We start from the raw sequence: 24,617 nt of genomic DNA on the forward strand, positions 1-24,617 counted from the left end.
TCCTTCTCTGCACACCAGACACATCCATAGACATGGCTCCGTGAGACGGCACATGGCGGCCAGCGGCCATGAACCAAAAAATAACTCACCAAAAACAAAAACAACAAATGCATCTGTAACAACCCGGTTTCATTTCTTTTCGGATTTTACAATTCCAGAAACCGACAACGACAATATTTCAACCATTATCTTGGTAGTTTATGGGGAGTAGGTAATAGCAACCTCCCGATTTAAATATTTTTTTCGCTTTTAAAATCTCTTAGTTTTAATACATTTTTTTCCCAAAGGCAGCCAACATGGGCGTGCAAGGTTTCCAGGAATACATTGAAAAGCACTGCCCAAGCGCCGTAGTACCGGTGGAGCTTCAGAAGCTAGCTCGGGGGAGCCTAGTTGGGGGCGGCCGGCAGCGACCACCCCAAAGTCGGCTCAGGCTTCTCGTGGATGCTGAAAACTGCCTCCACCGGCTCTACGGCGGATTTTACACCGACTGGGTGAGCGGAGGCCAGTGGAACCACATGCTAGGTTATCTAGCCGCTCTTGCTAAGGCCTGCTTTAATGGCAACATTGAGCTCCTGGTATGCTTCAATGGCGCCTTGGAGAAAGGCCGCCTTCACGAATGGGTCAAGCGACAGGTGAACGAGAGGCAGACAGCGCAGCAGATTGTCAGCCACGTCCAGAATAAGGGAACTCCACCGCCAAAGGTCTGGTTCCTGCCGCCGGTGTGCATGGCCCACTGTATCCGACTGGCCCTCCTCAGGTTCCACATCGGGGTGAGTACATGTCACGCTCGCCTGCCTGAGTAAGGGAAGTCGGGCTGGCACGGCAGCTGGCCGCCTTCGCCGGCGCCGGTAAACGGCAGCGCTCCGCACGCTCGCGTGCCTCCTCACGACCACCTGGGTGAAGTTCACGCGGCTAACTAGTTGGCGAACTAGCTCGCGTCTGCGCGGCGCGGGGGCTTGTGGAGAAAATGTCAGAACAGTGTCAAGCGCAGCCGACTGAGACGTGACATTTTCGGGGCGTCTGAAATTCGCCCCTGGGCGCCAGTTACCGGGCTGGCGGCTTCTCTGCCGAGCGCCGCGCACCCTTAAAAAAACTTTAGCGCTGGGCTCTTTAGCTAGCTGTGGCATTCGGCTGTCTATGTTCGGCTGTCTATGGCTACCAGACCATCCGTTAGATGACACGTCTCGGTAGTTCACGAAGAGTCGGGGGATAGTCTGTTTACCAAATGAACTAACGATTTCATTGAAAATCGGATGTAGTGATTTTGTTTTCTTAAGGGGGCGGACGTTTTGCCTTTCCCATCGATATTAGCTGTTTAATAAGGGAGTTGCCATGTTGATGAGACGTGGAACAAACTGGTTTCACGGCTGTTTAGCCAACTACGCTCCCTGCTACCAACTGTGGCTGGCTAGCTAGATAGCTAATGACTAACTAGACAGACAGGTAAAGTAATTTTTATCTAAGATTAGGGTTATTGCTAGGAAGTCGTAAAATCTGGAAGCCATAGTAATTAAAGGGGACACGCATTCTCCGCAACAATTTGACTTAATTTTAGGTATATAGTAAGAACTGTCCTCCAAATAAAAGTATTCGGTTTAGTTATAGAGAGTTATCTGCTTATCTGTCGGTAGAGTTATTGGGACAGATGTATCGTTGCCGGGCAAAGGTTAGAACAGCGGAAATGTACCGTATCCTGTTCCTCACGGTGATTTTATATAAAACATGCATAACTCATGTAGCTTGTCTGGAATTACATAGCCATATTAAATCGTGTGCAGTTAAAGAAAGGTTTCACCTGATAAATATTAACAATGCCAAGCTAGTATTTGTGCAAAACAGCACGGTGGCTCAGTGGGTAGCACTGTTGCCTCATATCTCGAGGGTGGAGGGGCCTTATCCAGTATCTGCTCTCTGTGTGTGGAGTTTGCATGTTCTACCTGTGTTTCCTCCTGGTACCCTGGTTGACATGCAGTTAAGCTGATTGGTCTCTTGAATTGCTTACAGTATATGATTGCATGTGTGCCAGTGAATGTGCCTTGTGATGGACTGTCACCCCATCCACAATATACTACTGCCTTGGATTCCTTATGCTGCCTCAGTATACTCCAGACCACTCTGTACCCTCATCCAAGATATTAATGGTGGAGAGATGGATGGATGGATGAAGTTTTAAAATGTGCACAGTGGCTTGGCACTGTATTCTAAAACTAGTCAAACTAACTGTAAAACTACATAATTTGTTGAAGTCTATGAACTATAAGGAGAAGCATGCATTGGCACAAAATACTGAATTCAATCCATCAGTTCTGTTCAGTTTTAATATCAAGTTACAGTTTCAGGTATGATATTTAGGCAGAGAGGATAATTGTAAATTAAAATTTTTTCCCTCTTTAAACTGTCAAAGTGCTGGATGTCTCTAATTTACAAGTTACCGACAAGTTTTGACAGATTTTTAAACCTTTTCCAAATAGTTTTAAGATCCAGTCAAAATGACCAGCCAGCATCAAAAATGTATAGTGAAACTGGCTAGCTGAATGCAGGTTTCCTGCTTATAGTTTAAGTAAAGACACTAAAGATGTGTTCAATTGGATATTGTATACAGCAAGTAAAGGCAGGTTCCAGAGAGTTGGTAATCTGACTGTGTCCTGGAAGTTCCACCTTTGCTTCGCTGTAATAGGCTGCTCAGTGAAAGCCCTGAGGGCAGTGCGGCCGGAGAGATACCTTGTTGATTGGCTCTCCTTTTGATCACATGTCACTTCTCTTGTGGGCCACAGCAAACAAGCTTGGTCCAGCTTGTGGGCTGGCTTTATAAATGAGGAGGCTATTGTCACATTTCTTGGAGTATTGTGAATACTTAGGTATTTAAAATGACGACCACTGGAAGTAAACTGATATATCTTCAAGCATTCTTTGCAATCAGTTTGATTAATTGATATTATCAAAGTGAGTGTGACTTGCAGTCATTTCTGTACTGTGCCAGATCTTGTGTTACTGAAGTTGCACATAATGAAGTGGAACATGTTAAAGCTTTGCCACAAGCTCTGCACAGGCATAAACCTTGTTTAGAGTTTTACTTTGGAATTTGTTTGATTCTTAGCTGGGAATTTTGAAAGTGAAACAAATAGAAACTTTAAAATTACCCTTTGACATTTCCAGACCTGCCTGTTGATGGTGATCAATGCAGAATGTTTTCCAACATCTTTTAACTATGCAGGACTGACCGGTTATGACTTGCAATATATTCGTACCTGGTTTAAGACCACCATTGTTTGCCTTTGTGGGATTTGTGGGAGACTTGTGCTGCTTTGTTTGCTTTGCTTAGTGCTGAAGTGATATGGTGAAGTCTTGACTTTGTGTCTTTTAGCTTAGCTAAGGTAAAACGCTCTGGATTAGTTTCTTTCATTTATAGTTTTGTAACTTGGCACATAGCAACCTTACCTCTACTGACTGTCTTGCTTTCCAGGTTGCCCAGAGCATTGAGGATCACCATCAGGAAGTGATTGCCTTATGCAGGGAGAATGGGTTTCACGGCCTGGTGGCCTACGACTCTGACTATGCCCTGTGCAACATCCCCTACTACTTCAGTGCCCACGCCCTAAAGCTGAGCCGCAACGGCAAAAGCCTCACCACCAGCCAGTTCCTGATGCATGAAGTCGCCAAGCAGCTCGATCTCAACCCAAATCGTTTTGTCATATTTGCTTCACTTTTAGGTAAGTGTAGTTCAATGGAGTGCAGGCAGGTAGCAGGTCCATATTTTCCATTTAGCGTTCACGGAGAACCTTCATTGTCTTTTGCTGCATCAGAGCTGGTCACAAACAGCTTATTGATTTAATAACAATAGCGATTGGGAGTGTGTGAGGAGTTAATCTGCTTTTACATTAATGCTGCATTGTCATGAATGCTTTGATGCTTTTGGTTTTTGTTATTTTTTCTTTAGATTGAGATCATCTTCAAAAGTACTACTTTTTGAAGCTTGAATTAGAAAAAAATCATAACCATGTTGGCCCTCATTTCTCTAAAAAGGAAGACTGGTATTATGAAGCCCCGAACCTTCATTCTGATTCAACTTTAGATACAATGCAGTAAATCCTAATGTCATACCTAGAAAGGCTTCTCTTGTTTTATGATGACCCTCATAAATTGGTGGAGTGACATGGGTAGCCTTGACTTAGACTCGAGACAGCTCATAACAAATGTTGCCAAAATCTCCAGTCGCTTCGGATACATACTGATTTATAAAGTCCTTGCGTGTTGAAAAATGATGACTAGATGTGTAATAGCAGAAGGCTCCTCCCCTAATAGGAGTCCCCTTTCTCTTATGGTGCAGGTAATCACATTCTGCCCGATGAAGACTTGGCTGCCTTTCACTGGAGTTTACTTGGGCCTGAACACCCTTTAGCATCATTGAAGGTAACCTGCTATCAATTGGCATGCCTCTTTGTTTAGGTGTAGGAATAGCAGGAAATTTATGAGAATGATCAGACTCTTGTACTGTCACTGTTTAGCCAGTATTTATCTTATTTTTGTTTATTAAATCGCAGGTGGGCTTTATGATTGTTTTTTTTCTTTTATGGATGATGTCATGGTGGGGTGCGATAAATCATTAAATGACTTTGGATGTTTGAGTTTTTCTTCTCTGAATGTTCTTTGCTCCTTAGTACCCTGCATGCATTTTTGGCACATAAACAAGACTTATTTCTAGTTGATACCCTCTGTGATAGCAGCAGAAACTGTTTCCTTGACAACATAGAGTACAATGAGGCTCGACAAGTAATGTGTCAGTACAGTGCAGAGTCACTTAATATTTCCCTTCACTTGTACTGTTGTAGCTAGGAAACCTGATTTGACCAAGAATGCACAAAGAAAAGGGGAATGACTTTACTTGTTAACTTAGTGGCCTCTCTCTGCACAGATATGGTGTGACAGATGGGTTTGTTTGCTCAGAGAGAGGAGAGACTGAAGAGTGCAGTTTCCTTCCTGTAGTGTGCAACTGTTTTGCCTGAGTTTAATGTCTTATGTTCTTCAGTCTTTGGCACATATACATATTTGCTTTCAGAAAAAAAAATGAACAAGGGTTCAAATGGATCCCATTATGTGTGGATTTAAATAATTGGACTATCATCAGAGAATGTTATTCCTTTTAATCTTGTAGCTGGATAAAAAAAAGCTTAGAAGCAGTACATTTGAGCCATCAAGTATGCTTTTGTCCGGTTTCTGGCAGTACTTCTGTACAGAACCTTGAGCCATCTCCTGGTGTCACCACCGATTGTATCAGTGGACTTTACTCAGCAGTTAGGTTTTGCTGGTTGTTTTAAGCTGACATTGGTTATATCAACAGGTACGTGCCCACCAGCTTGTACTCCCACCTTGTGACGTAGTGATCAAGGCCGTGGCAGACTACGTCCGCAACTTGCAAGATGTCATTGACTTGGAAGCCATTGCTAAAGACATCTTCAGACATTCACAGGTATATAGTGTTTCAAATCTGGGTATAATTAATGTTTGAATTTACAGCATGTGGTCATCGCTGCTTAAATTTTTAAGATGATATCAAATATAACAGATATTTTTAGAATAAGTCCTTGGCCTGTGGGGATCTTGGGACAGGTTTTTTTTCCCCCCTGTTATTTAGATAAAAGAATTTCTATGATTAAAAGCCAACGTTTATCTGGTATTGAATGTTTTCCGAGGTGTTACAAATTTAACTAAAAACTGCTTAATTAAGCACTTGAACTCTTCCAGGGTGAGGGTACACTGAGCAGACCACTGCAAAAGTAGACTAGTGACAAGGGTATTTTCAGCATTTGCTGATGTGTAATGTTTTTATAGTGGGGGAACTTGAAACGTGTTGAAAAGGGTACACACAGCTTCATGAGTATGTATATTCCTTCCGCCAGTGTTTTACAATTCATTCGAAGGCTGAAAATGTAAATATGTGTGAAAAATGATCAGAGTTTAGGTGCCGTGCATTGCAGGGTAAACTTTGGTATGGGATTAGGATTCATTTTGTGCTTGCATCATATTGTTGATTGGTTCTCTTGATTTTTATAAATAGATAGCTGTTTCTCAGAATGTTAAGTAATAAAGCTTTTTATGTATGTGACCTGTTGACTGATCTTAATGTGGCTGTTTTATGATCCAGTCCAGAACCGATGACAAAGTTGTCCGATTCAAGAAGGCAGTTGAGTACTACTCTGCAGCCAGCAAACCGCTACAGTTCTCTCCTTATTTAGGTAAACTGAAGAGCCTTTTTTTTTTATTTAACCCCACCCATACCGCCAATGCAAAATTAATCTAAGTTTTTTGACTGTTTAAAAGTGTACTGTATTCTGATGAGTCTAAGTTCAAAAAGTGCCTGAATTTTTTATAAGCACAGCTGTTGTAATTATGGGTGCAGTCACTGTATCTCCCTCACCTGACCTGTAAGCTGTTCTGAGGAGCTGCAACAGTTAGCTCCTGTCGTACCTCGCCTGGTTTCCATGGCACCAGTGACATGGAGGAATGTCTGACGGTGGAATAAAAGTACAGTCCTATCCTTTTTCAGTCTGGCATCATTTTGAATGTGACTCTTAGCCTTCAGTTTTGCCAGTTAGACATTTAAAAAAAACTTTTTATTATGAGATTTTAAAAGTTATTTGTTTTTATGAGGATAGTAGAGGACCTAGCAGAAATGTGAGAGATGTTCTCAGCTGCCTCAGACCTTGTGTGCACTTTGGAATGGCAGCCATGTGCTGTGCATACAAATAGACTCCTTTAGAAAAGCCCTTTGCACAGGCACCGCGGCTCCTAAAGCCAGCAGTTTGGGAAAACTGTTCTTCCAAGGTTTTCAAGCAACAATTAAGAAGATTCTGTGAAGGAGTTGCCTTGTATTTTTGGCGGCTGCAGGACAGTTGTTTTTACTGTGGCCTGAATGCAGTGTGCAATTCCCAGATGGAATGTTATCATGTTGGGGTGTTATCACCGAAGTTTTCATAAACATTCCCTTTTTAATAGCTAAATATTTCAATAAATCTAATTATGAAAAAAGTTTTTCTTCTGTTAAAAAGATAAATTGATAAGATGTATTTGTTTGATAGTTGTTTCTCTTGTCAAATTTGCATTTTTAAGCTTCTACAAGTGGCCAGCACTCAAATGACTTTTTAGAACTTATAAGATGTCTATTGAGATATTCATATAGTTTAAAATGCAACTATAGTATTCTTTACAATTCTTTAAAATATTTGGTCTCTGCCAGATTCCTAAACAAATGAACCTTGCAGCTTATCAAGGCCGCGAGTGTGAAAATGGTGTGAAACGGCTGTCATTGGGGCGAGCGAATGGCGTGGAGATGTGTGTGTTGGGGGACGGAGCCGTAGTTTTCACAACAGTGTGTTTCCCGTTGCAGTCAGACCAAATCCGATCGGAGTGCCTGTCGCTGTGCCACAATACGTACCTCCACAGATGCTCAACATTCCACAGACTCCCCTTCCTGTGAAACCTGGGGTAGGTTCACACGCTTCCTAAACCGAGGCTTTAAGACCGTAACACATTCCTTCCTTGGTACTGCTGGTATGTGGCTGAGTAGATGCTGTGTTTGCGGAAATGCTGTTGCTGGTAATTGTTCCTTTTTGTCCTGTGCATGCTCGAGTGAAATATTCTTTTTTTTTTATTATTTATTTAAAGCTTTTTTCTTAATATGACTAACGTGGTTTCAGCACAAGTGATATCTGACCAGTGTGTTTGCTATGATAGAATATGTGTCCAAAAAGGTACAGTATTTTGTAATCATTAAAATAATCTAAATTAATTGTAGAAAATTTCCAGGGAAATTCCAAAATTTGTTGCACAGATTAAAGACCTTTCAGATATATAAAAATTATCACTGTAAATCTACATTAAAGTCAGCGGTAAAAGTAGTATAGGTAACGGCATATCTAACTTTTGTGTTCATTATCTCGATTCGGATAATCCTTTAATTTAATTCCAGGTTTCGCATCTAAATGTTGTAATAAAATGGCTGTTGTGCTGTATCGTTATTAAAATTTCGCTCCCCTGCATTCTTTAATTTAGGTGTGTGACTTATTCCCTCCTGCAGTCGCAGAGTATTGTTATCAGGGCGAGAATCAGTGTGCATGTATTCCCAGCTTAGTCTTGCCTATTACACAGTTAGATAACAAACGCTGAACAGGTCAGCGATGTTGTATCTTAGAATCTCCCTGAATATTCCCAGTTGAGTTCAAACCACTAATTTGACCAGTCATTTCAGAAGTGCAGCATAAAGTGAGATTATGATGCTGGCAAAGATTTGTCATAGTTTTGTACTAGTTGGTTAGTTGTTTGTTAGGCTACCAGATATATTATGGAGTAAATTGCAGCCTTATTTAAATTAGCTGAGTAGTGATATTTGCTTGCTTTTACAGTTAACCTTTTTGCTTAATGGTCATTTTATATGGTTTTAGTCAGGTTGTGGTGTTAAAACGTAGATGGCATTAGGCACAAGTAACGAAAGTAACACATTATCGTTGTTACTGTCTTGTTCTCTCTCTCAATTCTGGTTTCCGGAATTTCCCTCTGGGATCAATAAAGCCCGTCTTAATCTTTTATTGTCGATGTAAAGGGGAAACTCACAGCTAAGGTGAGATGATCATTTCCTTCTCGTGAGATGAAAAGCAGCCGACTCAGCAGTTTAGAGGTGAACTGTATCTGAGATTCTTGGTCTGCAAAGCCACCACTTTATATGAACGCTTTATGGCGGAGCAGCTACCAGTGTAAAAAAGCGTGGAGCTGGGTTTAAAACCAGGTGCTCAAAGCATGCTCCACAGGTGTTATTGCATAGAAGCAGCAGTGAACAAAGCCTCATTGTTCAGAAGTATAAGAAACTGAGGTATGTAAATAAACTGTAGCACTTGTCAGTATTCCTTCAACTGTCCCCAACTTCAGAAGGGGGGAGGGCTGGGGGTGTTCTCAGCTCTTAGCTAAAGATAAGATAAGATATACTTTATTGATCACAGAAAGAAGTTCTTTTGCATACTGCAGCGAAGTACATAAAGTACGTCAAAGAAATTAGTGCAAAAAAGATGCTTGTTTGTCACTTGAAGTTTGTGTATCTTCTGATAACAAATCACTTTGTTAAACATGTTTACAGTTTTAATCAGCATCTGCATTTTTCATTCAGGCAGATATTTCTTCACTGCTGCAAGCTCATTTGTGTTAATCTGTTTATTTGGGGTCAGTCTTGCTATCTTACACATACTATCTGTAATGCTAAAGCATGTGTTTTTGACTGTTTCGAAATGAGTCTTTGAGGGACATTGTCTGAAGTAGTGTTGGGCGATATACTGGTTCATACCGAAAACTGTTTTTTTATTTTATTGTTATATGAATTTTTCTTATACCGCAATACTGGTTTAAATAGCCAACGCAATGTTCTTAAAGTGGCGTAGCTGGGAACTGTTTAAGGGGGACCTTTTTCACTGCTGCACCGCCAAAAATGTGCTGTCACAATGTGACGCTAGAGTTCAAAATTATGAGACACTGCGGTTGTCGATTCTCAGATACTAATCGATATAAAAAATTTGTATCTGATTAGACACTCATTTTCACCATTATTGATACCAACAGTGTGGTTTTCGCCTCATTCGGCAAACTTCACACAGCACCACTACAGCGCAGGCACACACACTCGCGCAGCCCCTCCCCTCCTCTCAATAGCCGCTGAACGCATTCACGCTGGTTAACGCACACATACCGAGTTGGCCAAACATGGCATATGCTGCAGTTGAAGGCACTTTGCAAGCTGTTTTAGTAAAAAAAAAAAAAAAAACGCAAAAGAGCCGTTTGGAAGTATTTTGCAGACGAGCATGGAAAAGCTAAGTATGTCGATGGCAAACAGTGTTACAAAGTTGTGTCGACGAAGTTAAGTAGCAGGTTAAATTTGGTGAAGCATCTTAAAGACCTACATCCGACTATAACAAAATAATATAGTTAATGTGGGAAAACTGGAAAGAAACGCAAAACAAAAATATGTCCTCTAAAATCCTGCAAAATGTGGTAAACGCCCAGTCATACTATTAAAAAAGATACTGTTGTATACCGCGAAACCGATATAAATACCGTGATATAGACTTTTGGTCATACTGCCCAGCTCTGATCTGAAGTGTGACGTTTTTAGTGGTGTAATCTTCTGTTTAGTGTATGCTCTCAGGCCTCACTGCTGAGGCACTGGGCTGTAATACTGTTTGCGCATTCAGGCTCGTCTTGCTGGTATGTAGCTGAGTTTCTGAAACACTGAGGTGTTTTGTTAGAATTTTTTTTAATAGTTAATGAAGCTTCTCCATTCCTAAAATGGCTAAATTAGGGTTTAAATGCACATTCTTTAAGTTACTTGTGGGAGGTGGGGCCATAGTCTCCTTAAAAAATATGAAGCTTTAGAGCAAAATGACCAGAAATGATGATGATGATGAAGCACGGCCCTCACAGCGTTGTTTTGCGTTACTTTGAAGGTCCAGCACTTGCCAGGCCAGAACACCTACCAAGAGCCTGGCCTGGCTCTTGATCCACTGGGGAAGGGCCTCCCAGATCAGAACAGCTTCAGCAACATTCCTCACGAAGGGAAACACACGCCACTGTACGAGAGGTCCTTGCCCATCAACCCCACCTCAGGCAGCAGCCCCAACCATGCAGACCCTGCGTTCTTCAACACCTCGTCCACCTCGTCCTCCTCCGAGAACGACGAAAACACGGGCACCACTGCCAAGTGAGTCGGGCGCAATCGCTCGGTGGGGAACTAACAGTGTTCGACCAGCAGCCAAATGTGTGGCTCTCGCTTTGTCAATGTAAACGACCTGAGGTTGCTCTCCGCTGTCTTTGTATTAGTATAATTTTTTTTAACTGCGAAAGTTGACCTTTTGTCTCATGCCTGAAATGAAATCTTTGGACTGAATGTATACACTGTATCCTCTGTTCCCTTTGCTGTCCTATAGTGAACGTGCCACAGTGTCATTGTTTATGTCGTCTCCGCAATCAATACCCTGTTATTCATTCCTAGTAACAGTACATGCATTGAGTGATTTTCTGAAAGTGAAAGTATAACAATAAATGGTTGACGTTTTGATTGGCGATGGGTCGTCACGTTATGGTGCACAGGCGCGGAATTTGCATGGAATGAAATCTTAGATTTATGGATACTGTATCATTAAACTTTCACTTTTCTAGCCATATAAGTGACCATAAAGCAGGATGGGATAAACAAGGAAATCAGGCAGAGAACATACCAGCAGGAGAGTTGGGAGACCAAATTAAAGTAAGTTCAACATTTTGGGTGGTGTCTTTGGAAGGAGAAAATCTTTTGACTCGAGAACTGAATTGTTGCTCTGTTTGATTCTGACTTGAGAAGCACTGTGTGTTTGGCTGAGTCATGTTTCCCCATGAGCTCAGGCTGAGGAATCCTCTGTGACCTTCTCTGGGGGTCACGGGGCTGAGGTTGGAGGCCACAACAGTGTGAACACCCAGATCCCCTCCCTGTTGTCGATGCCAACCCGGAACCACATGGACATCACGACCCCCCCGTTGCCCGCGGTGGCGCCTGAGGTGCTTCGGGTGGCCGAACACAGACACAAAAAGGGCCTCATGTATCCGTACATCTACCACGTCCTCACCAAGGTGCGGATCGCCGTGGTTTGCATGTCTTAACTGTGGCGCCATACCTGGGAGGGAAACATGAAGTTGAAGGGCACCGGTGGTTTGTTTTCCAGGGCGAGATTAAGCTTTCCGTCACCATCGAAGATGAGGCTAACAAAGACCTGCCGTCCGCTGTACAGCTCTACCGCCCCATCCGTCAGTATGTTTACGGAGTCCTCTTCAGCCTGGCCGAGGCCAAAAAGAAGGCGGAGAGGCTTGCCATGAGGAGGAACAGACTCCCGGAGTGTGAGTACCTATTCCCCGGACCCCGCCCCTGGAGGCCTCCATTTGTTCCCCACACCCTGAGCTTCTCCCCCTTCTCCATGACAGATCCCCCCGTGATCGTGAAAGAGTGGGCAGCCTACAAGGGCAAGTCGCCCCACACTCCGGAGCTGGTGGAGGCCCTGCCCTTCCGCGAGTGGACGTGCCCCAACCTGAAAAAATTGTGGCTGGGCAAGGCTGTGGAGGACAAAAACCGCAGGATGAGGGCCTTCCTGGCCTGCATGCGCTCCGACACGCCGGCCATGCTGAACCCCGCCAATGTGCCCACCCCTCTTATGGTGCTCTGCTGCGTGCTGCGGTGAGTGCGCCAGGAGCAGCCGTGCAGTGTGACACTGGGGTATGGGGGTAGGTGCATTCATATGTGACAGGACGGTGCCCTGCGGTCTAGGCAGATTCTAAGGGAGATTCTGAACGGCACTGCAGATTGTTAATGTGATTGAAACTTCAGTATGATGGATGAAATTGGAGCCACAAAAACCAGTTCCTTTATTTTGTAATATTTTATCCTTTTTGTTTTGCTTCAGGTTTATGTTACAATGGCCAGGAGTAAGAATTTTGCGTCGTAACGAACTTGACGCTTTCCTAGCCCAAGCACTTTCTCCTAAACTATATGAACCTGACCAGCTGCAGGAACTTAAGGTGATTTTGTCATATGAGGGGTGTCCTCGGATTACTTGATAACCCTTTATGTCAAAGCACATATACTTTACAGTTTTTTGACTATTTGAGTAGCCCGGTTTATTTTTCTGTGGGTCGGCGAAAAGTAGTAACATATCGCAGTGGGATTAGCTGCAACAGCAAAAAAAAGGGTTATTCAGTTCTTGCAGGACATTCCTCATATTGTGATTTACTTTATTTTTCTTTCTGCTGAGAAAGCAAATGACATAAACGCCTTTTAGGAAATAGATGCTGCACTGTTGCTTTTCTGGGCTCTGTGTGGACTTTAGCTGCAGCTGTGAACATGGAGGCTGCTGGATGGCAGCTGCCTCTTCCAGTGGCCTCTGACTGACCTTAATCGGCCCGTATTGAGAATAGCTGTGGATCCTTAGCTCCTGCTGCCTTTGCTTGTTGTTCCTGGCTGAATGGGGTGCTGCTGGTAGGAGGGTGGGGAGTGGGGCTGGGGGTGTGGCTTTCTTGCCGATGGCCGGCCCCTGCCGACAAATGTGCTCCGTGCCCGCAGATCGACAGCCTCGACCCGCGGGGGGTCCAGCTGGCCGCCCTGTTCATGAGCGGCGTGGACATGGCTCTCTTCGCCAACGACGTGTGCGGCCAACCCCTCCCCTGGGAGCACTGCTGCCCCTGGATGTACTTTGATGGCAAGCTGCTCCAGAGCAAACTCATACAGGCCACCCGAGATAAGGCCCCTCTCATCGACCTCTGTGATGGTCAGGTAGCTGTCCCAGCCTTCCCAGTCCCTCCCCTCATTTCTCTTTGATAAACCTAATATCATCAAGCCCAGCTTTAACCAGTGAGTTTTTGAGAAAGTACATCTGACTTATTCATTAGTATGTTCATTGTTTTAGTCTGAATCGGGTGATGCTATTAGTTGTGTCCACCTGGAAGTAGGATGCATTAGGCAAAAGGAGAAGGGGAAATGGTTTCGTGAAGAAAGCCTCAGGCGGTCAGATTTTCTTATGGCTGTACTAGGATGTAAAGATCTGTCATGTTTTAAACCAGCTCTTAACCGGGTGGAGGTTGGTAACCGGCCGATGGGAGCCCCCTGCCCTGAGGGAGACCTTTGTAGCCGGTCACGCCAGCACAGGAGCGCCGGGTGTCATTACGTCTTGTGAAACCGTGTCTCGCGCTTCCCCCCGGCCCCCAGGCCGATCAGGTGGCTAAGGTGGAGAAAATGAGGCAGAGCATCCTGGAGGGGCTGACCTTCTCCCGTCCGCCGCACCCTCTGCCATTCCCACCACCGCACGGCATGCCTTTCTACCCCCCAAGCACTACTTTCTACCCCCCGCCGCCGATGCCTCCACCTCAGGGTCGAGGGAGGGGCATGCCTGGTAAGGACGTGCTCTACGATGGCGGTGCTGTATACGGTGAGGCTCAGAGCGGCCCGGTACCGGCACTCGATCATGGTCGGCCGTGTCTGCATCTAGTGCATGTGTGCTTTTACTACTTTGTTGTCAGGACTACAAGCCATTCCTTCCCAGGGTGGCAAGCTGGAGATCGCTGGCACGGTGGTGGGCCAGTGGGCCGGGAGCCGACGAGGCCGTGGACGGGGGGCGTTCCCAATCCAGGTGGTGTCAGTTGGTGGACCAACCAGAGGGTAAGGCCCAGTTCACTACCAAGAGAGCTTACCCCCCTGTGGCCAAAGATTGTCACTCAGAAATGAAACATTACATGGCAGGAATTGATAAGGCACTGGTTTTATCAGGAATAGTGTTCTTGCATGTCTGCTGATCTTCCTGTATGTGTGATTTGATTAGGATGATGCTCTTATCGGATATGCAGCTGAAACAGGTCGTGATTACCTGGAAAGGGTTTTAGAGCTTAAAAGGATTTTGATGTATTGTCTCTGGTGAAAGCCACCTCATTTACCAAATTCTCTTTCAAATAGTCGTCCAAGAGGGGTGATTTCAACATCTGTTATAAGGACCTTTGGTCGAGGAGCCAAATACTATGGTAGAGGCTTGAAGACTCAAGGATCCTACCAGGTAAGACAGGAAGAAACTGTTTCATTTATCTTTGCACAAAATCCTGTTTTCTTTTCATTTTTGCTTTGCAATGAACATATTTGCTTTGCAATAGAACTTATTAACAGTCCTAACTTTTCAGGTTTGTTCAGATTTCCTTGTTTTCTTGCATGATGGAAATGTTATGCTGTTTTGTGTTTGCAACAATTGAGTGCTGCTTTATCTACGAACAGCTGGTAGGGTCCGGTGAGTCACTACGTCTGTGTTTCTCAGATTAGTCAGAAATTTGACTGCAGAGGTTTTATGCAGTATTTGTAAGTAAAATAAGAATTGTATAGAATATTTTCTTATTGTAAAGACAGTCAAATGCATCTACTTTTTTTTCCTGTCACAGGAATTTGTGCTAAAACAGAGCTGCAATTAAATACACATGTACATCACACACCAAGGATCTGCCAGGTCGACTGACATTCATGTATCTTTCAGGGGAACATTCAATTTAGTTTGGGCCTGATTATATGCTGAGATACTGTTCCTAGAAAATTGATCTGCAGTTCGTTATGGTTACCAAAAGTCATTTTTGTTGTTAGTGGTACTTCACTGTGGTTTTGTGGGCTATAAAGGCTTCAGTGCTCATTCTCATTTTAGGTGATTCAGCTGCCTCGGCTGAGACATTGGCTACTTCCTTTTCAGTCAAATTTTTTCAAATTTTCTTCACAACTGTAGCCTTTCAATCCAAAAGCTGACCAGCTATCAGGGCTAAAAAATATTTTAACTTGCATTTCTTAGGATGCAGAATTTGAGGCCGCATGTGTGTCTTAGCATAGAGTACAGCAGTGAACTTAATTACACCCCTTTCTGGTGAAATTGCTGCTGAAAATGGTGGTGCCGCCCATAGAAATGGCTGTGTGCCATGTAACAGATTACTATGCTCAGAATGTTTTGCTGCCATGTATATGCAGGTTATCCTCACTTATTCTACAGTCTCCTGTCATGCTGCCATAAAGTCAGCATGAACGTCACAGCCCAAGCCACTTGCTTTTTTGACGACAGTTACTGCTCTGTAGCCTGATGTGATGAATCTTCCTGATAGTCACAGCAGTTTGAGTTGAAGCTCTCCGTTCCTTTTATAACATTGATAACTTATAACTGTCCTACTGTTTCTTGACAAAAGCTCAAGTTCAAGATCATTGCGTTAGACAGGCAATTGAGAGGTATTCATGACACTTCATATGCTACTGGGGTTCGTTAGCTGGTGTGTTTGCATGTGTTTAACTTGCCCTCTGTTACACCCAATAGTGAATTGTACCTGAAATCAGTCTGTACTAGAGGCGGCATGGTGGTGCAGTGGTTAGCACTGTTGCCTCACACCTCTGGGACCCAGTTTGAGTCTCCGCCTGGGTCACGTGTGTGGAGTTTGCATGTTCTCCCCATGTCGTCGTGGGGTTTCCTCCGGGTACTCCGGTTTTCCCCCACAGTCCAAAAACATGCTGAAGCTAATTGGACTTGCTAAATTGCCCGTAGGAGTGCAGTGTGAGTGACTGGTGTGTGAGTGTGCCCTGCGATGGGCTGGCCCCCCATCCTGGGTTGTTCCCTGCCTCATGCCCATTGCTTCCAGGATAGGCTCCAGATCCCCCGCGGTTTGGAAAATGGATGGATGGATGGATGGATCAGTCTGTACTATCAGAGCATCAACTTGACACTCAGAAAAATTTGTGCATTTAAGGAACTTTATAAAGACCCTACGTGGCACCCTGGTACTTAGTTCAGTGTTCCTTTTCCGGTCCTTGAGGACCCCCAGACAGTTCATGTTTTTGTTCCTCAGAGCAGAACTATGGATTGTATGGCAGGAAGCTGGGAGGAATCAAAAACATGTACCATCTGGGGGTCTGGGTTGGGTAATGCTACCTTACTTCATTGGGATTTGTTGTATTCCATTGAGGGAAAAATTTCCCAGCACTCGTGCTATCCGCAAATGTTTGCAGATGGGTGAGGAATCCATTCCTGAAGTCCAGGGGATAGTTCTGTCCTGATATTGACTCAACGCAGTATGCCTAAGAATAAAGAGAGAGCCGTGAACTTCGATTGGTATGCAGCCTCAGCTAGACACTTAAATGACAAAGCTATGACAGAATCCTGTGTTGCCGTTTTTAGGGACAGTGGTGCATGGCAAGCTTGCTCACAGGGTTACTTGGCGTGCGTCTGAGGGGGTTAACTGTCATTGTCGCACTTCAGTTGCCACAGAGCATCTTCAGCCATACAGCCTCTTGATATCTTTTCTGCAATTATCTTATGGTGGCTTGTTTAAAAAACATTTTGTTTCAAATTTGGCATGTGACCAAACAATTCTAAAATCTTCCTTGTGCATTGTCCAGGGTTATGTGTGCCTGGGCCTGAAAGCATAAGATAATTTAAAACAAGTTGTCGCCATTAATTCTCACAAAATCTTGCATTTTAGTTTCATGGTCAGTGAGTCAGCTTTTTGGCATCAACAGTGGAGTAGTGTTGAAGTGACTTCCTATCCATACCAACACAGAATACACACCCAGTGCACATAATACATGGTGCAACTACACCAGCTTCCGAAATATCCCCAAAAAGCTAAGTACACTGCTGAAGCAGCATACTCAGTCTTTCGTAAAGGAATTAATGTAAGAATTTTCTAATGACTATTTAAAAATAAGCTATTTTGCAACAAACCAGTTTTCATCCTCCAAATCCCTCGATGCTCTGCATTTACAGTTATGTGTCTAACTAAAAATTTACACTGGATTTTAATGTACAAGCTACATTTAGTCTTAAAACAGAAAAGCAAAAGCATGCCCTTGTTTATCAGCACAACATAGTGTAGTAACATTCATCAGGGGAAATACTTTTCAGCGCTCAGGCACAATGCCGCTCAACACTAAGCATTAGAATCTCAGTAGTCTAGATTTAATGTCCATTATATGAAGAAGACAGTCTGACAAACTGCCAAGTAAACCTCCAGTGTATGCACATTCGCTCCCAAAGTCATGAGTCACCGTATTATGTTGCAACTAACTTGAAAGGTGATTGGTGCCAACACCCCATCCTTACTCATCAGGCAGGTAGTCAGGTGCTCAATGATAGCCTTGTCCACCTTAGGCAGAACTTGCACCAGGTTTCACGTGCAGTGTTTTGCCTAAGGACAATGTAACTGAGCGCTGAGTTCCCCTGTCCCTAGAATGGAGCTGTGCAGTACAGCTAGAGCTTTGAGAAAAGTTGGAAGACACCTGTTGGGCCATTAACTCATTTTTTTTGTAACACCTTTTGCTTAATAGATCCTACAGAAGCGAGATCATTTCATGAGTATTTTCCTGGCTTAACAGTGTGTTTGCAACATTCTTTCCTACATTAGTAATTACTTACCGAAACATCGGTATCGCATATTTGTTGTGCACTCATAACGGTTGCTGAAAATGTTGCTTATTTTGCAGCACTGAAGCAGCCTTTGTGTCTGATTTTACTTTCTTGGGCTCGCCAAATGGCAGAGAGTTTAAAATGTACAGTGCTGTCACCCTTGTTACGCAGGAAAGCGATATGACGACAAGATGCGCTTTTCTATCAGAATTGTTGGTTCTTCTAGTTTCTCAGCCTCCACCTAGAAAACAGGGCTGGAAAAACAAGTTGTCGGGCTTATATAAGCATGTTGGGATTTAATTATACCACCCCAGCTTGAGGCAGGCGACCAGCCCATTTCTTATACTATAGCAAAGTAAATGCTTTCTTCAGTCTGTTCCACAGTTAGTTGAAGCAAAACCAAAAATTAGTGCTGATTAATCTGACCCTGTGGCCCAAAAACTGTGGATAAACTAAATAGAAGAAATTAAAACTGAGATATCCTCATCACATGATATAATTTTGCATTTTTGTTTCCTTAGATGGTCATACAAGTATAGTTTTATATACAGTCTCCTAAACAGATATTAGTTTTTTTTTTTTGTACAATTTCAGAATGGCAGTTGCAACCTTTTGAAACAAGGTTGTAAGCCAGATTTCTGTGATATTGTGTTGTTTGGTCATGCTTGTGTTGTACTGAAAGTAGTAAATCATTTCAAGAGGTAATATTTGTATTACTGACTGAACTGAACATTTGTATCGACCTTTTTTGGTTCTATATAGGGCCTTGGCGATCACATCGTGATTATATGGCGTGTGCGCAGTCATCAGCAGGGCTTTAGATGACAGGTGAAACATTTGTCCTGATGCTGGCTTTTTGGTACTTTACAGACATTTACTTACACCTGCAGTTTGGTAAGCAGTTTAGTAGTTTGCCTAAGATATTCATGAGATGTGTATTGTAACGCCCAAAAGTTGATCTGTATAAATTCGGCGTTTCCATATGTTTTTTTTTTCCCTCTCTTTTTCACTTTCCATATGTTTAATAAATGTGTCGGGCTTGAAACTGCAAAAAGTACCCCCACGCCGCCAGCATCCTTTTACCTTGTAGCTGCTGAGCTGTCCTTTTCTTCACCACCCCTTCAGTGCACCATATAATCGCGATTACGTCGTGACATGATCACGGCAGCCCTAGTTTTGTATCTGTTTTCAGTAAGCCTGGCCAAACATTCAGGCTGCTTTAAGACACCGTAACTTTCCCTCGCGTTTTTCCAAATTGAATTTTATTTTGCTAATTTTTAAAGGCAGTATCCAATAAAAACATCACTAAACTTAATAATGTAGCCCGTTAAATATTTTTATATGCTTGTATTGTTTCACTCGTCTGTGGCTGCAATTGATGAGTTATATGATGCATGAAATGCACATTTAATTAAAATGAATTTTCTCTGCATTGCAGACAGGTTTTTTCCATCCTGTTCCTTGTATAGCTTTGACTTTAATAAAGGCAGGTTCTACACGTATCTGGAATTTTACTGGTGAGGCCTTTTCATTTATTGGTATTTAGCTGGGATTGGATTTGAACTCAGAGTTAATCATCAGGCAGTTTGTTTCTGGATCTGGTAATACTGATTGTCGAGATCAAAGGGATCAAGTCAAATATGTGTTTGTTTTTAGTTGAGCTTTGGTTAAATCAGCCTTGACGGAGTTGTTGATTGAATAATTTGTACTATTCAAATAAGATTACATCAGATGCATAAAGCATGATGATGTGGGTGGAAGATAGCTTGTTGTATGTGGAGTGTGCATGCTCTCATCATGTTTGTACAGGTTTCCTCTTGCAGTCCAAAAACTTGGAGTTAGACGAATCAGTAATTCCAAGTTACTCATAGAGTGTAGAGTTGTGTGTGAGTTTGTGCCATTGGCTGTAATGCTCTTAAAGGTATTCTCTGTTTTGTGGCTTGTACTTTCTGAGGCATGCTGGAGGCTCACCCCTACCCATTATTGGTTAATTGTTCATGGATTTTGGGTGGCTGTGTATTTTAATTGAAGTTCATTAGAAATTGTTTAAATTCCAGCTTTAAATCCGTCCACATTAGAGTGTGTTTTATTCGAGAAACAATTTTCTGTTTTACTTGATTGAAAACTTTGAGCGATGTCTTAATTTTGTTTAAAATATTATGACACATTGAATCCATGTCACAATCAAAGCTAATTAATGAATATTTAAACTGGAAAAAAGCCAGCCTACCCAGAGCACCAGGTTTGCCAGCCCCACGTCTGGATAGTAGCTACATGATCTCCAGGATTTATGTTAAAATAACAGCCTCCTCGGGATCCACAGAGCAGAAAACAAAAAGCAATGCATTATGTCGAACGTACAGATGTCAGATTTCCGGTGATTTACCCTTCATTCATTAGCTGAACTGGAGATTGAATTCTCAAAAGCTTAGCTGGGAGCAGTGGTGTTGTCTCTGGGATGAGAGAAACAGCAAGGACAGTCACACTCTTTAACTACTAAAATGGCATTGTCATTGTTTATTGGACACAGTTTTTAGTAACCTTAAAAAACCTTTTGGTAAAACGTGTATTAGGGCCGGTTTATACTCGTGGCTCACTATGCATCTGCATATGAATCATTGCCATATGGATGCCATTGGGGTCAAAACCCTCAGAATCAACACGTCAAATGTGTATGTCTTAATTAGTTGGAACCTTTAGTCACAGGACTGTGTTTATGTAAAGTAGCATCTAATTTTTTTTTTATGAATGAGTGGCCAGAAGATAATCAAAACTGAATTTTTTCAGAGGCAAGAGAAAATCTTCCTAGCACTATTGCTTGTCTTTTATGTACGTCTTCAAAATTTAATGGCAGTTTGAATTGGGAAGCAGAAGAAACTTAATCTGATCTAAGAAATATGTACAAAGTACAATGAAATTCTAACTTGAAATTCTTACTTGCTTAATTTCATAAGCAACATTATTTTTTAATACCGTTCCAGTACTTGGATATTTTGGTGAGACGTTGAGAGCCTGGGGTTTACATTTATTTTTTGCTAGAACTTTTATAACTTAGTAAGTTTTGCAATATTAATGACTGCTCCTTTTCAAAATTACCGAGTATATGTTTAATGTTAGTTTAAAGTTTTCCACTACTTTTGCACGTGCTCTGCATGCGTCCTCCAAGCAGTGGGTAGAATATAGAAAATTCTGCGGCAGTATTAAGAAATTAGCACCATGCTGTGGAGGCAACGAGTGTACATCATTTCATCTCTCAGCCTCTTACAAATAAGTCAGATTGGAAATGAAGGAAACAACCAACCTTTAATTCTCCAGATTGACGTAAACTGCACGTGCAAGGATGAGCAGCAGCACCGTTTGTGTAGCAACAACACATGTAAATGCACGCGGCGCACGTGTAGAGTATAATCCAGCCCTTAGACTGTCTACCCTTCAGAAGCCTGTGTTAATTATCTTAGGTTTAGCAGTGTTTGAGACATCAAACTCATTCCTTATCTTAATTGATGTCCCACCTACCTAGTTAACTCAGATTTTCATGCAGTTGTCTCAGAGATTGATCACTGAAAATACTCTGTGGGGAATATATAGAAAGCGGTACAAATTAGGTTTCCACTGGCAGGTTTGGAGCAATTTTCAAAGCTCTGGTGCCCACGTAATCAAAATATTTTATTATGAAGTCAATACTGAATGTTTTTGCATGGAGCTATTCTTGGCTGATTTCTAATGGTTTAAAGTTGAATGTGGTGAATGGAGGATTTTGTGTAATTCCGGAATGGGAAAAGGGGTGGCTGAGGCTACTGCGTGAAGTGCTGAGTCTTGTGTGCTTTAGTAAGACTATTGCTGATTTTCTTGCAGCCTGATTTACATTTGAACATTTGTGTGTATGCGTGCGTTAATGTTCTGCAAGACACTTGTAATAAAGGTCTGAGGGGGAAAAAGTCACCAAAATAAAACATTTGTTATTTTTCAAAACCAGAGCAAGCCTGCATATGCTGCTTCAGCAAACGAGGTGGTGAAAGAACGGAAGAAAACGAAGCCAGAGGAGCTCCAGTCCCCCCCGGAATCATCAGAGGGGTCCACAGCAGAGAACGGTATAGAGGGCAGAGAAGCTGACCAGCTGAATGGGAACAAAGACGATGGCGGGGCTCCTAACCAACCTGAAAGTGCCTTGAGCAATGACTCAAAAATGTGCAATACTAATTCTCATTTAAATGCACTAAATGCAGACAGTGATTGCCACAGAGACGAAGCTCTGGGCACCTCTGTCTTAAAAAAAGAAGAGTAAACCTATTTTTTATAGAGAGGGTGAAGGATGATGGAAGGTTCAGGGTTAGGAATATCTGGAACGATGGAAAGCCTACAGTCTATGTACATTTTTTCCTCTCCGTAAGAGAAAACGAGGACTTTTGAAATTTGGATCCCTCTTTGATGTCAGCAAGTTTAAACAAGAATGTCTATTTGTCAATTTAATAAAAGACGATAATACCAGTTACAGATAAAATACTACCAGTATAAGGAGTAGGACAGGCCGCTCCCTCATCACTATTTACACGTTTCAAACTGGTTACGTGAGCGTTGTTTTCTTTTTCTTGAAATACTGAAACTAAAAAAATGCTTTCATTTGGCAGTCTTTTTATTATAGGTTGAGATACTCTTTTCAGTACCTGGCATCATATATTTGCCATTGTAATTGATTTTGTGTTGTGTCACAGTAAAGATGTTTTGAGAATTAAGCTCACAGGTGAAGAAAAAAGAGAAACACAAAACCACATTTCTCACGAGTCATCACTGTGGGTTTTATTGTGTTGAAAAATGTGCAGAATAATTTCAAAATTAAGTAACTGTAGAATACTGCAATTTAAGTTCAGAACTCAGTATGCATCATACTTAACGATATATAAGTAACATGTCAAGAAACGGTTTTTAAGGAGAAAAAAAAATCACCGAAGATGCAGATCTTTCACAGAAACACTGATACATTTTGTGTCAAATTGCCATGCATCAGTGATCAATGACAAATGTGGTTTCTTGAATCAACTGTAGAACATTAGTACTACTGTTTCAGCTAAACTTTCTGCATGGTTCATAATTTTAAAAGGTGTGTAGTTATTATGCATGTTGTCCTTCTTCCATCCTTAAAAGTACTGTGCCCATTTGCAAAATTTAAAAAAAAGCCTAATAATCAGTAATAGTCCTATAAAAGGTGTTAACTGTTTAGTCAGTAACTGATTTGCTCTAACCTTAAATTTTTGTGATTATTGACCTTTGTTGCATTTAATCAAAAGAAAGGAGAATTATCTAGCCACTTTGAATATTGTTAACCCTGGTGTACTCATTACTGTATACATTATTGTTCTCTGTTGCTGTTTTATGCATTCATATTAGCAAAACATCTCTCTGGGGAAAAAAGAAAAATCTCTTAAAAAAATAAATAAAAAAATAAAAACTTTGATCTTGAATTTACCCCCCTTTTCGTAGCTGGAAACGAGTCAAAGAGATGCTTGACCTTCCCATCAAGAGTTTAGCATAAGCAAGTAAACCTGTAATCATTTTCAATGTTTACTTTAGTGTTTTCGAACTTATTGTACTTAAAACAGAATCATTACTTAACTTTTTTCATCTAATTCTCCAGATGCTTTTCATCACACATTAGTGATCAGAAATACAATGTATTCCCCGTCCCTGCCCGCAAGAGCTAAATAGGACACCTTGATGTAAGTTGAACGGAGTTTCTACCTAACTCATGGGTTGTAAAAGAATGAACTACTGTTGGGTTTGACTGACTGTTGATGGATTGTGGTGTGGTGTATTTGAAGGCAAATGAATGCAACTTACAATGCTTAATAAAAGTCTTTATTCTTTTAGTATAAAACTGGTTCGTGTGTCCTTTTTTGAAATCGATTGTGTATCATCACCAGTGAATGGTACAAGAATATGTGCAGTTGAATTGTGGGGGGGTTAGTAAGTGAAGGTTCTGCTCGATGTATTTAACTGGGTTATTTTTGGTCGACAATTTCATGTTTTACTTCCTCAGTCTATTATGGAATAATCGGTGCTTTTACAGTAGCATTCTGCATATTGTGATATTAACACACAATGATATCCTTTACAAATGTTTCGGCGATTTTTTTTTTTGGAACGCTGATTAAATAGGCTTACATGCAACACCAAAATTACCTCACTAAATGTGCCTAAATACGTAAAGTGAATCGTTTTAAACCATTAATTTCTGGCAGGTGTCCTGACATTAAGCGTTTATTATAACCTAATATCAGTTTTAACATAAGTTAATCGTTTCCAATTCTGTTAAACTGAATCCATAATCAATTCATCAGGAAGATTTTGGTTTTCTATTAGGGACTTAACGAAGCTTAAAGCGAACACATTTGGCAATTCTCGCAAATGAACTTGCCCTCAAACACAAGTGGGAGCGATATAGATGATGATGGACAAATTAACTTGTAATTATATTGTTATAATCTAATGATTGCTAACTTAAACATTATAGGATATACATATTTGATGGCTTAATTGTTTACGAATTTGGTTATTTGGAGCATACTTTAAAATACGAACATAAATACGAAAATAGGCCTAAATGTCATAGTTAAAATATTGGATATATTCATATAGGGTAAATTCGCAGATGCTTTTTAT

At 41.8% G+C, this 24,617-nt stretch overlaps 1 protein-coding gene across 5 annotated transcripts in view; it reads left to right on the top strand.

The window, feature by feature from the left end:
- Positions 1 to 23,832, top strand: part of LOC125747045 (constitutive coactivator of PPAR-gamma-like protein 1) — a 23,964-nt gene extending 132 nt beyond the window's left edge. Inside the window, exons 1-18 of one of the 5 annotated variants that reach the window (XM_049021733.1) lie at positions 13 to 211; positions 288 to 770; positions 3,464 to 3,710; positions 4,328 to 4,410; positions 5,339 to 5,467; positions 6,143 to 6,233; positions 7,385 to 7,482; positions 10,482 to 10,735; positions 11,194 to 11,281; positions 11,416 to 11,640; positions 11,733 to 11,904; positions 11,989 to 12,238; positions 12,465 to 12,579; positions 13,121 to 13,330; positions 13,763 to 13,982; positions 14,074 to 14,212; positions 14,504 to 14,600; positions 21,937 to 23,832. In XM_049021733.1, the coding sequence (XP_048877690.1) occupies positions 297 to 770; positions 3,464 to 3,710; positions 4,328 to 4,410; positions 5,339 to 5,467; positions 6,143 to 6,233; positions 7,385 to 7,482; positions 10,482 to 10,735; positions 11,194 to 11,281; positions 11,416 to 11,640; positions 11,733 to 11,904; positions 11,989 to 12,238; positions 12,465 to 12,579; positions 13,121 to 13,330; positions 13,763 to 13,982; positions 14,074 to 14,212; positions 14,504 to 14,600; positions 21,937 to 22,245 (3,201 nt within the window). In that variant the 5' untranslated portion in view covers positions 13 to 211; positions 288 to 296 and the 3' untranslated portion in view covers positions 22,246 to 23,832. Of the gene's footprint in view, positions 1 to 12; positions 212 to 287; positions 771 to 3,463; positions 3,711 to 4,327; positions 4,411 to 5,338; positions 5,468 to 6,142; positions 6,234 to 7,384; positions 7,483 to 10,481; positions 10,736 to 11,193; positions 11,282 to 11,415; positions 11,641 to 11,732; positions 11,905 to 11,988; positions 12,239 to 12,464; positions 12,580 to 13,120; positions 13,331 to 13,762; positions 13,983 to 14,073; positions 14,213 to 14,503; positions 14,601 to 21,936 lie in introns of those variants that run through there. The other 4 variants (XM_049021734.1, XM_049021732.1, XM_049021735.1 and 1 more) reach the window with 4 other exon arrangements.
- The last annotated feature ends 785 nt before the right edge of the window (positions 23,833 to 24,617 follow it).

This window comes from Brienomyrus brachyistius, chromosome 8 (assembly GCF_023856365.1).
Source record: "Brienomyrus brachyistius isolate T26 chromosome 8, BBRACH_0.4, whole genome shotgun sequence".
NCBI lineage: Eukaryota > Metazoa > Chordata > Actinopteri > Osteoglossiformes > Mormyridae > Brienomyrus > Brienomyrus brachyistius.